Source organism: Sinohyriopsis cumingii, chromosome 12 (genome assembly GCF_028554795.1).
Source record: "Sinohyriopsis cumingii isolate HCF-2022 chromosome 12, ASM2855479v2, whole genome shotgun sequence".
Taxonomy (NCBI): Eukaryota; Metazoa; Mollusca; class Bivalvia; order Unionida; family Unionidae; genus Sinohyriopsis; species Sinohyriopsis cumingii.
The window spans coordinates 25,878,546-25,891,064 of NC_142972.1; the positions used below are offsets into that span (position 1 = coordinate 25,878,546).

A 12,519-nucleotide genomic window follows, 5' to 3' on the forward strand; every position below is an offset into this window, starting at 1 on the left:
TCACCGGTTCTGAGTATTTTTGGAAAAAGTCCAGAAACGATGTGATTCACAATGGTCAGTTCTAAGAGTTTCTTCAGTTAGACAGATGATGGCGTCGAGGAGACCAATAAGCCCAATAAATATTTACTATTGGACTAGAACTTCTCTTCATTATTCTCAAAATTAACATACATTTTACCGATATCTTTATCAATTACAGAGAATTTAAACTGGTTCAGTTCGCGGATGATGCCTTTTCGTAATTTGTTGGCTATCTACCATCTAAACTTAGACATTTAGCATCAGTCTCATCCTTACAGTATAATGTATTAAAATAAAAACCCATTTGGATTGAAAGAAACACATAGTCAGAATAAGAGTATGACCGGACATTGAAGTCCTTCCTTTTCATAAACATTTAGTGATAGAGTTCTCTTTAATATATAGATGACATGCTAAAGAAATTAAACGAAATTAAAAAGAACTGATGGATTGTTTGGGGAGGAGAAATCGGCCAATTATCGAAAATTAACTTTGATGAAATGCTTGATTTTGCTTGATTTTGCCATAATGTATCCATTTGTTTTCGACATTGCTTACTTTTCCACTATATATAGACAATGAATTCAATAAATTATTTTTCACATTTTTTCACCATTAAAACGGAAAGGGTTATGATGGCCATACTTATTGCCTCGTATAAAGATGGTGGTCTATTTATAGTTAATGTTACTCTTTTATTCAATACACGAAAATCACATGGATTAAAAGCATTATTGCAAATGAAAAATACCTTTAACAGAATAGGGATGTAAAACAAGTTATAGGAAAATCTGGATGCATACAGATATTACACTTAAAGGAGGCTAAATTAATATACATTATTAAATACATTATTAAAAATTTCAGCTATATATTTTACATGTCATTTCATATTAATAATATTCATGTCTTTTTGATAATCAACAATCATTACTAAATTTTAATTAATGCATTACATCAAATGCTCACACTAAGATTTTCATTGAATATTTCTCAATTATTTCAAAAATGTCTGGTCACTGGAAAAGACAAATAAAATCTATATTGACAAGGGGAACCCTTAGGAATTTAAATTCAGAAACTATTGAATGTGACAAGTAAACATATTATGTAACAAATATAACAAATAAGTCTCATGGAAAACATAAGACATGGTCAGGGCAATAAGGGTGCCAGATACGTGATACAATCTGAACGAACTGTCTCATTTTAGCAACAAATTGCACCAATGATACAAAGTTAACTACTTTTAAGTTTAAATTCTTGTGTATAATTATTATAACAAATCCACTTGTGAAAACATACATTCAAGATTTTACATAAAATATGAAGATTTCCGGAAGAGATGTTTTTCTCTGGAAATGACAAATTTAGTGATCTAATTAATTATTGCTTTTATTTTTATTACAAATTATCTAATATATAAGACTCGCTGTGCTCCATAAATTCCAAATTTTAATAATAATGGTTTATACTGCAAAAAATAGAACAATGCTTACAACAGTTGTATGATAAAAATAAATGGTTGAGAAAAAGTGGACTCATATTTTAACTTCAACAGCTTGTAGAATAATAGAACCAAAATTTGTGTATACTAGTGAGTTCTGTATTTTTTGCCTTATAATTTCCAGCTTGAGTAACAACCTATTTTTGTAAATGAGCGTTAGCATACATGAACATTCTTTGTGTCTGACAGTGTGTGTGTGTTTGTATCACTAGATTTGTATCACTAACTCACACACACAGGTCATGAGAACTATGAGTCGGAATTGTTCAATAATTATGTGTAAACACTCAAAAACACCGTGTCCGGTGGTGTTCAGGGAAATTTGTAAAATCCCGGTATTTGAAATGTCAAAAAATATAGGTTTCCAAACTATTCAAGGCTTGATGTTATGTACTGTGATTCTATCACCACGTCTCTATCTTTTTAACTGTGCAAGATACATATACTCTGAAAAGTTCTTTTAGATCATCCAGCTCATATCATATGTCTACTGACTCGGAAAAGAGAAATGGAGTTTCGAGAATTTTTTGAGTTGGAGATTTTGTATTCCCCCACACGTGCTGAAGCTCATACAAATAAAGCTTGGGAAAGGAATGGAGTAGGTACGTACCACCTACGAAGATCAGTTAATTTCAAATTAGTGATATTTACTTAAATGTCAAATGGAAAACAAGTTACTGACATGATTGACAACCAAACAAAGCTGTCCAGTTAATTTTGTGGGAAAGCTATACTGTTCTTGTTGCTGGAGTTAAATTATTCATACATTAGCTGACAGTAATTTTTTCAGTCGGTTGTCCAATCAGAAGGAAGCTTGTACCCGAATTAACTGCTATGCAACTAACCACCATCAGCATACGCCAGTCTCAGTAAGCATGGTGAGACATATCTTTCGCTTTGTTGGTGGCGAGGACTGCAAGGAACATCCACGGAGCAAGTAAATAGGTTACTTAAAATGGGGTGGCTAATCTTTTAAAAGCACATATATGCTTTCTTAGACATAAAATGAATTATTTCACTAAATAATCAACTAGGCGGAGTGGATGGTTACACTGTTGCATGAAAATGGTTATATTTTCAGAATTAACCTTTTTTGGTGTCCAACTTATCTGAATCAATTGGGAGAGCGTGGAAGGGATGAGACAATGGCAAGCTATCTAAGTGTGCAATGCTGTTTGCTCTATCTACTTCTCTATGAAAATTAGTAATAAGGAAATATTTTTTAAATACCGTATAACTGGCAAGTTTGTGGTTTTATTCATTGCTTGGTATAAGGTAGTTATGAGTCACGATGTACAATCAAGAAGTTTTTCTTGCAATCATAAGATTGAATAAACGAGAGAAAACAACTTACAGTAGGACGACCCCAAAAACCCATTTGGCATTAATATATTCAAGGTCACTTAATACGATTCCCATCAAATACATACAACAAATGACGCCACTTACATACCAAAGAGAAAGCAAACTTTGAATTATATGTGGAACCTTTGATAAAGATTAAGGAGATATAAGGATCATTTTTAATCCAGGAAATGGGCATGATTTTCAGAATGCTAACAAGCAAAGAAGTTTTAATTTCTTTGGTAACAGAAAGTGTGGATTTTACCAAAAAGAATGTTTGGCATGAATGCTTCCATTTATAAGGATAAAAAGATTTTTAAATGTAGGTTGAGGTGAACAAAACTCACTACTATGGCCGAATTACAACATTCAGAATTTTTTCTTTTTAATGAAAACAAAGTGAAATGAGAGGAGAACAATATACATAAATTTTTATAATTATTGATGTGCGTTTTACGTGTAAACGTATTGTACTTGTTTGTTTTGACGAATAGTCATATTAAGGGCACGGTATTTGGGGCCCCAAGTGGCAGAGTGGTCTAAAGCGCTCTCTGTTACGGATCACTGCCATCTCACCTCTGTCTGCGTGGGTTCGAGTCTCATATTCGGCTAATGTTGGTATGTGAGAAAGCTTGCTAGTAGTTTCTCGTGTGTCGGTGGTTCTTTCCGGGGTTTTCCAGGGTTCTTCCTCCACCATTAATACTGGCCGCCATGTATAGCCTATCGTGTGCTGAAAAATGGCGCTAAACCCTACAACAACAACATTATTATTGCTGTTTTTTGTTGCTGTTGTTTCTGTTGTGATTGTTGTAGTTGTAAGGTAAGGATTATATATTCATTTGAAATAATGCAAATTATCTGTTTATCCGTCCGTGGGGACCCTATTTCGGCAAAATGTTGCCCTTAGATGCTGTTTTCAGATAACCACATATTTTACATGTTTATTGCATATTACGTTTAACCAAAAGTCACTTCACTGACTTTTATGTTATTCTGGTAATGGTCACGAAATACATTTTTTGGTATATCCACACTTGTTATGAAACATGCCCATCCATTCCTCCGTCATTTCTCAATATAACTTCACTTCAATCTTCATTCGTTTTCATTATCATATTGCAGTTAAATAAGTAGATGGTACAGAAGGATTTAGATATTCACTGCATCCTCAGCGGGTTTGTGTGCGTTCGTGTGTCTGTGAAACTAAATATTTCACATATGCTCAAGAGTAAACACATGCATTTCCAATCCCTTTGATTTCTAATGTGGGTAGGGTTAGGGTTATATACCGTCAAGTTTTACTTGTCTGACACAAATAATGGGCATTAGAAACGTCAGATAAAGCTGATAGTGGCATAAACGGATTCAATGTATACATGAATTATAAGAAATCATTCCCAATATGTTGCATCATATACAACGTTGATAAACTAGTGGTGATATGTGTGTGAGAATTTGTGTTGGAGCAAGGTTTGCGCTCAATCAGTGAGGATCGGACATCATTACTGGCAGACATGTGGCAATATTGGGTGGAATTCATATTGTGTTTTGTGAAAACACGAAGATTACCGACATTAACTCAAAACAAGCAGAATAAGACGTTTACCTAATTTAATAAATTGTGAGTTACTCATAGTATATTTATCAGTGACAGGGAATAACAACAACAACCTTTTGTGGTCCCTAAAATAAAACTTTCAAACTATCATTGAGGTCGAATTCTAAACAACTGACCTTCGTACTACATTCCTCCAAAATCGGTCTTATACATACCTTCAGGTGGAGACTGAATTCCAGAACCTATGTTATCATCATCCATGAAGACTTCCTCATCAATTGAAAAGTTTCTATCCATGGATATTGCATCAAGGTTAGAGATGCTTTGTATGCCATCTTGGCTGCTTCCGGCATAGGATGACCAACCGATTCCGCTATCCTGCCGACCCAGTTGTACGCTAAACGTTATTATAAAACAAGCAAACTCTAAATTTAGCAAGCATGGCTGATTCAAATCAGGTGACATCGTGCATATAAGCACTAAAATCCCAGTGCGATACATGCTTGTTCTTAGCGTCTGCAAAAGAATCTAGACTACGATGCATACAATTAATTCTTGTTACTTAATGCATAGAATTAATTCTTGTTACTTTCTCCTACTGCATGTTTAGAGAGGATATTTGCTGGAAACGAGAGAATATTAGTGTTATGTATATTCAATTTAATTGTTTGTTTGTTGCGTTGGTTTTTAAAACTGTTTCATTACATTCTATTGTAATGTAACATTGTATGTAGGAATAGAACTTGTCCAAAATTTAGTTCATTTCTGCTTGACCTGATTGACTTTTATTTTAATATTTTAGTACATAGCTAAATTATTCTCTATGTTTATTAGCTTAATATCAGAATTGTTATTCAGGTAAACAAAAAGGAGTAAATACATTTATTTAGGTCGCGTTTTTTGGAATTTTCTAAGTGAATTTTGCAGGTTATTGTGTTGTATGTATACAAGGCTCATTAGATAATTCTAGAAGGTTATTTTCCATTAGGTAATGTTTTGTTTTAGAAAATACTAATTGTGACGTGAGGTCAAGTAGAGAACTATATAATCTTGTAACTGTGAGGACTTTATCTTTCATACTTTAACATCTAGAACCTTCAAGTTGTATAATGTTGTGACCAGTTTGGGTTGAATTTTATTTTCTTCAAATTATTGAATTCAAGTGATTATTTTCTCTGGAAATAAAAACGTGCTCTGACAAAATTCTTGAATAAAGATATTGACTGTAATTTGTAATATATTTAAACCTGGAATTATATTACTGTGATTCACAAAAGACTCTTGACACACCAGCTCTCCATATGCTTCATTTTTGGATCTCTTTGGGACTTGTACTGAGTTTTATTTTGGATTTTATATTATTAAGACTTATGTCTAATTCTTGGATTATGTTGAGATTTAATTCGCAATACCGTAAGTTCTTTTTTTTCTAATTTTTACTTTGCATTCTAAGGAAATAAACGATTTGTTAAATTTTACAAAGCTTGTTGTCTGTCACTCCTTTCTGTTACTTATTTTAAGAACATAGACTGGTAACACTAGATATATGTTATCCAGTTAGTAAAACTACTTAAGATTTTTAACCATGAGATGAGCTATATTCATTATTTATCTTTAAGCAGGCAAGTTTTCTTATTATTATATGGTCAAGTCTATTGACTAGTACAATGTATAAGAAAATCAAATGGTGCTCTATAATATCAGCAGTTTACTGTTTATCTCTGATGTGTTTTCTTTATATTTGAACAGAAAATATCAGCAGTAACATAATCCTCCGTCCGAATTCAAGGTAAAATATCACGTAAGAAACTGAAGATTAAAGTATATGCACGTTGTGTTATTTGATCTTAATTTATTTGCATGTCAGGCTGCCATACCTACCACTCAAACGTCTAAAAGAGGCTCCGATTTCATGGTCATAACGTTATCAACAAGGCAGTGAAAGAGATAAATCTGGTATGCCACTCCAGTGAATTGTCAAAACCGTTTCTCGTGAAAATAGTTACTTTTAAGTAATTATATATTTACCCCAAATATATATATACAATACTGCTCTGATCAAAAGTGAGATGGGTATCAGTCTTTTGCTCGAGATTTCCGTTTTTATTTTTAGCACTCAAATGTCTTTCTTTTACGACAAACTTGTGGTTGAAAGCACCAAATACGGACAATGAATGTAGTTGATGTACCGGTTGTCATAAGTTCTTTGTTTGCAAGTCACTTAAGCTGTGCTTGCTAGTTGATGCTGAATATGCTGGTATATGACGTTTTTAATATTTTGTTTTAGTGTAATTTAATTCCATCATTACGGGCGGTTTTTTAAGCTGGCCTTTTGATGAGACCTTATCAGTAATTACCTAAAAAGTTGCTCCTGTAAATATGTTACATTGAAATCAATATCCAACATGTTTGTTTAAGCCTATTTTGATTAATATCTTTCATGAATGTCTTATTCTGTTATATCTTGCTGCTTTACAGTAGGTTATAGGACCATATATCGAATGTTAGATTGTTTAGATTGTTATATTTTCAAAGTTGTTTACTTTGATAAAGCATTGTGACTTTAAAGTTCTGTTGTTTGCATGTTAAAAATAGTTAATGAGTAACCGGCATAATTTTGTGAAACTAATAGCATTTATCTAAGTTTTAGATGTGTTTGTCGATATAATACGTTGTACAAAGTGAAAAAGATTTCGTTATCGTATGTACCAGCACTGGAGGTAAATTGGATAACTAATATAACTCTCAATTCTGTCTCTTAAAAGAAGTTACACTGATCATCATGCGTCTAGGACAAGTCCAAATTGAATAATGAGATCATTCTGTGTCTTGGACAAGTCCAAATTGAACAATGATATAATCATGTTTCTAGGACAAGTCCAAATTAAGCAATGAGATCATCCTGTGTCTAGGACAAGTCCTAATTGAACAATCAGATCGTCCTGTGTCTATGACAAGTCCAAAATTGAACAATGATATCATCGTGTGTCTAGGACAAGTCCAAAATAAACAATGACATCATCCTGTTTCTTGAACAACTCCAAATTGAACAATGGGAACATCCAAGAGATTTTAGAAAACGATGATAATTCACGTTTATATCTGGAGAACAAGGGAATATTCCCGAAACATTGTCAGGAAACAAGTGTAGATTTAAGGGGACCTGTTAAGGGAATAATGGATTGTCCGTGTGGGACAATATATGACATACGACAATAAGTTTGGGAAACAAACCATCGTCTTGGAAAACAAACTTGAATAATTCTTAAAGATCTAAGATATCTGACACAATATTACGATACCTGTCATTAGGATCTTCATCACTTGAAGGCGACATTATGTCGGAACTCTCGCTGTCACTGATAGATGATCTAGATTTATTAAGCCTCCCTTTCTCATTGAAGCGCTACATTCAAGGAAATAAAAAATCGTGTTTTTGAGCAAGAAAATATGTAACATTGTAGTTCTGGTGGTGTCTTTTCTGTAGATACAAGTTTCGATCAAACAAAATAATTATGACAATTGTCAGAAGAAACTGTTTTGTTGTTGGGGGTTGTTGTTATTGTATGGTGGATTCTTTTGGTTATAAAGTATACTCTGTGTGATGCAGTCATCGTAATTTTTGAAAGTTTTCCCCTTCATTATCCTAGGTTCATTTCGCACTTTTTTCGGTTCCTTTAGCGTCTTATTTGAACATTATTTTAATTGTTCCAGTTGAATCTAAGTCCTTTCCGATTAGTTTACTGGCAACGGTAGTATCAAAAAACATTGAAATACAAACTGCCATGTGACATTGCCCTATCATAGTATATTTTTGAAGGGCAAATGCATGCCTTGGTATGCCCCATTTCTGTCACAAACATAAGCAAGCACATATATACAGTTATACGTGTTATTTATTCCAAACTTTGCTCTTTTTGCAAAGTTCAGTGTTATTGCTAATGGGCATATATTTGAATTGCAAATAATGGGATTCATCCGGCTGATGTTTCTAGCTAACTTTCTTCAAAATGAAATACCATGTATCCTAAAAATAATATTCCATTACGTACAATAAAAAGAATGGTGCTAAAATAAGGACAAATATATCGCGCCCGACCCTTGTCATAAAAGATTACCATCTTGCAAAATATATATTTTATGCTTTCCAAGAAATTCTTCATTTCTTTTTCTTAGCTACGTTACAGTTAAAACATCATAAACTTAGACTGTGAGATTTTTGGCCTTTTTGCTTACATTTATTTGGTTTTTTATCAAGCCCTTCTAAATTTTATGCACATAGTTATGGTTCATAGCTTACTATACAGCATGCTAGATAATTTACTTACATCATAAAATCTCTCAAGTTTCCAGTGTTGCTGGCGAGATCCGTATCGTTTGACCAGTTTAAGGTGATCATTACGTATATTTTGATACTGCTGATCCCGACGTGATAAACCGCCCTCCTTAATGTCATCTTGTACCTGGACAAAAGTCAACCAGCAATCCGTAAGGTCTTTGTCGGCTTTTTCTAAAAAAAAATAGGTATCCATTTCAATAAAAAATATGTTTATTTTTAATTCATAAAAACGATATAAAGTAAAGAAAAATATTCAGATAGTATTCACAGTGTTTTGTAACCTATGAATGATATGAACCATTGCTGTATCTCTTGGCTGCATAATCATTTGTTGTGAAATGACTATCTGATGAGTATTGCTAGTCCAGATTAATTATATGTTCGTGATAAAATGTACTGAACCTGAAAGAGATATTATATGGTGTACTTTTGATAAATATTAGCTCAGAATGTCGTGGGTTATCCCTCTGTTCCTCTTTAATAGATGTTCATGCCATTGAGATGATATTTTCTCGAATAACTTAAAGTGCTGATACAAGAACGGACACTTATGACGTTTTTATTTTGAAACTTCTTCAAGAGATTAGTTGAGAGAGCAATCGAGCAATAAAGAACATCAGAGTGAAGGCATTTGAACGTTGTAAGAATACTCGTCTATAAATTTTATTTTGTCTCCTCGAAAATTTGCTGCTTAATGTAGGTCTAACTGATTTACCTTTATCCCCTACCTTTATCCCCATCCTTCCTGTATTTCTTCGCTCTCTTCATGTAACACCTGGCAAGTTGGTAGCGACTGATGGTAATACTGGGATGCTTTGTTACGTATAAGTCTTTCTGAATTTGAAGTGCTTTTTTGCAGTCAACGATGGCTTTATCAAACTGTTGCTTCCTTAGATAAATATCAGATCGGATCCTAAGCCGCTCAGCATGATAGGGATCTGCTGTTTGTTTGTGAATAACGTCCTGTTTTATGCATTCATCATACGTTTCCAACGCTTTTCCCAAAAGAACAATTGCCTCCTCCTTGTTTCTATTCCAGTCCTTTAATGCAGTTGCATGATGTATACTGCCAATATTGTGCAAGTAAATTGTTTTATGTTCATGAAAACCGCCTCCAACTCGTCTGACTATTAAATCGTATGCTGTTTGATGACATTTAAGAGCACTCGAGTAATCCTCTAATTTGAAATAGACGTTGCCTCTGGCATTAATAGCAGCAGCTTGATAAACTGTAAAGGACTCTTCAGGTTTACATGTCTTATAAAGTTCTAAGGATTTATCGAGCTCTCTGAGAGCCTCACCGTAATATTTATTTTTGTTTAACAGCATCCCCCGTACATAGTGAAATTCTGCAGCTGTAAACAATTTGTATACATCATTTGTCCTTTCTGCTTCACCATAATCGTGACCTTCAATAGGAAGATGCTGCAGAATCTCTTCCGCCTTATCTTCCATGTCACAGTCTAGACATGCCTCTGCTTGTTGAACACTCCAGAATAAAAATCCGTCTGTGTTATTGAGTTCTTTGCTGTTTTTCGCCAGTTTCTCGAAAATGATCAACGTTTCTTCCGCTTTGTTAACGATTTTGGCAAATGTTGCCAACAGCTTGCTTGTCTTGATTCCCAGTGAACATATAAACTTCAGACTGCTAGCTGTGGAGAATGTTAAGGTACTGTTCCACAAAAAAATGTTCTGAAAGTGAACCTTATCGGAAGCTACAATCTGAAGGGCCTGCTTTCTTTCACATTCGAGACGTTCTTCAAGCAACAACAATTTATTAAGGTACAGTTCTAGAAATCTAGCTTTGGATAAATTCAGGGAATTCTCTAACCTACTTCTTCTCAATAAAGTATCGAGAGAACTGAAGACAACAGGATGAAGTGAATATGTAACTGTATCCATATCTCCATTTGTCAGCAAACCCTGGTTATTCGGATCACATGGCCTTCCACACTCCACCATATGCCTGTGTTTGAATTGAAGTAACCCAATCTCAGCTTGGGCTATGCTTTGTTGGGAAGTGTCCTCGAACCAAATAGCTGCAGCACTTTGCACATTAAATGGACAAACGTTGAAGACGAATAATTGAATAAATTGTTCCTTTGTTTTTTGCGGCAGATCGTCGAATGAGTTTTCGATGCAACAAGGGACAATGTCTGAAAGTCTCCATTTAATCAAAGATAGTACTTCTATCACAGGATACTTCTGTTGACTTCTGATATACCGTGACATTATACAAATAGCCAAAGGACAACCTCCACAAACTTTGGCTACTTGAGAGCATTCCTGCACTTCTAACTTCCTCTGTAAATAAGGCAAAGAATACCGTAATAACGTTAATAATAAAACATCTTTCGAACAGTTATATTCAGAGAAAAATAATCCATTTTTAAAATCTTGTTTGTCTTTATTATTATCAAGTAAACGTTCGCAATAAGCTTTGGTATCCAAATTGTTGACACAAGAAAAATGTAAACAAAGCTCATATCAATTGTTGCATCAAGCATTCATTTTACGGTCCATGTTAGAAAAATAGAATATTCATTTACTTACATTTACTTATGTATCTTTCAATATGGTTGATAAAATGCAAGAAACAGAAAACGGGTTTCTTGTTGCTTCCACGTTAATTTTGTTCCAGAAAGTTAACATGGATTTCAGGAAAGACCATATATTGTCTGGTATTACACTCAGTTTAAAATGCAAAAGACCAATAAATATTGCGAATGTTCATTATCATGGTCCTATAATCCTACACACTGGTGCGGCAGACTTCATTGCCAGCTTTTGTCCATCCTCTTCAGACAGCTCTCTTAGTTCTATTTCTCTCAAATGCATTTCACCGTATCCACTATCGTTGTTTTGCCCAGGTTCTACGACAGAGTTAAGGAACTTGTGCCTTGCTGTTATGATCACCTTTAACTAACAAATAAAACAAAGTCATAATGTTAGATTTTCCAAACTTTGTATATGACTTTATAACCCTAAGTTACAAAACTGCAGCATATTTCACCGGAATATGTATGATGTGGTTAACTGGTGGTTATGTGTTGGACTAAATAATGATACGTTTTATACACCGTAACTATTATTATTATTATTATTATTATTATTCGCATAACTCTATTCAGCATATGCCCGCTGCCTAATAAACAAACTGATCCGAGTGTGCAAGCAGTGAGTTGGCTTATATGATCTATGTAGACATATATAGTTTGTATATATGAGGCATGGAAGTTAGCAGATAGGAAGATGAAAATAAAGTAGTTTTTATTTCAAAGATATTGGAATAAAATGATTACTTTGTGGAGTATTTTTTTCTTAATACCATATATGTTTTGTTTTGTTTTTTTGCAGTGTAAATATTCTGTTTATTTACATTTCTATACTTTTTGTCCAGTCTTATTGGGAAATTGAGGATTATTTATTCTTTTAAGAATTCCTTTTCGAAAGGAAACGAGTTTTACTTTCGCGAACCCCGCTTTTATATTAAATTATTTAATTTCCTAAGTTTCCAGCTATCTTCTATTTCTTTACAAATTAACTTTTCCATGTAGGTCACAGACGAACATTTTCTTAAATTGTTATTGAAATAACAATGATTTATTACTGTGGATATACTCAGTTGCAGTCTATGGAAAAGATTTCTTTAAATCCGGGAAAAAATCATAAAGACAAATATTAAACCAATGACTCAATTCACTTTTTACTTAACACTAAATGAAAGGCGTTGTCTCAGTTTCTGCATTT

The 12,519-nt window shown here is 33.6% G+C and overlaps 1 protein-coding gene across 1 annotated transcript in view; it reads right to left on the reverse strand.

Annotated features, from left to right (window-relative positions):
- The window catches only part of LOC149786125 (uncharacterized), a 33,992-nt gene that overhangs the window by 6,455 nt on the left and 15,018 nt on the right, over positions 1 to 12,519 (reverse strand). The window contains exons 8-12 of the mRNA XM_089978117.1: positions 11,530 to 11,691; positions 9,498 to 11,073; positions 8,759 to 8,940; positions 7,733 to 7,836; positions 4,646 to 4,827 (exon numbers count right to left, since the gene is read on the reverse strand). Coding sequence (XP_089834243.1) covers positions 4,646 to 4,827; positions 7,733 to 7,836; positions 8,759 to 8,940; positions 9,498 to 11,073; positions 11,530 to 11,691 — 2,206 coding nt within the window. The remainder of the gene's footprint in view (positions 1 to 4,645; positions 4,828 to 7,732; positions 7,837 to 8,758; positions 8,941 to 9,497; positions 11,074 to 11,529; positions 11,692 to 12,519) is intronic.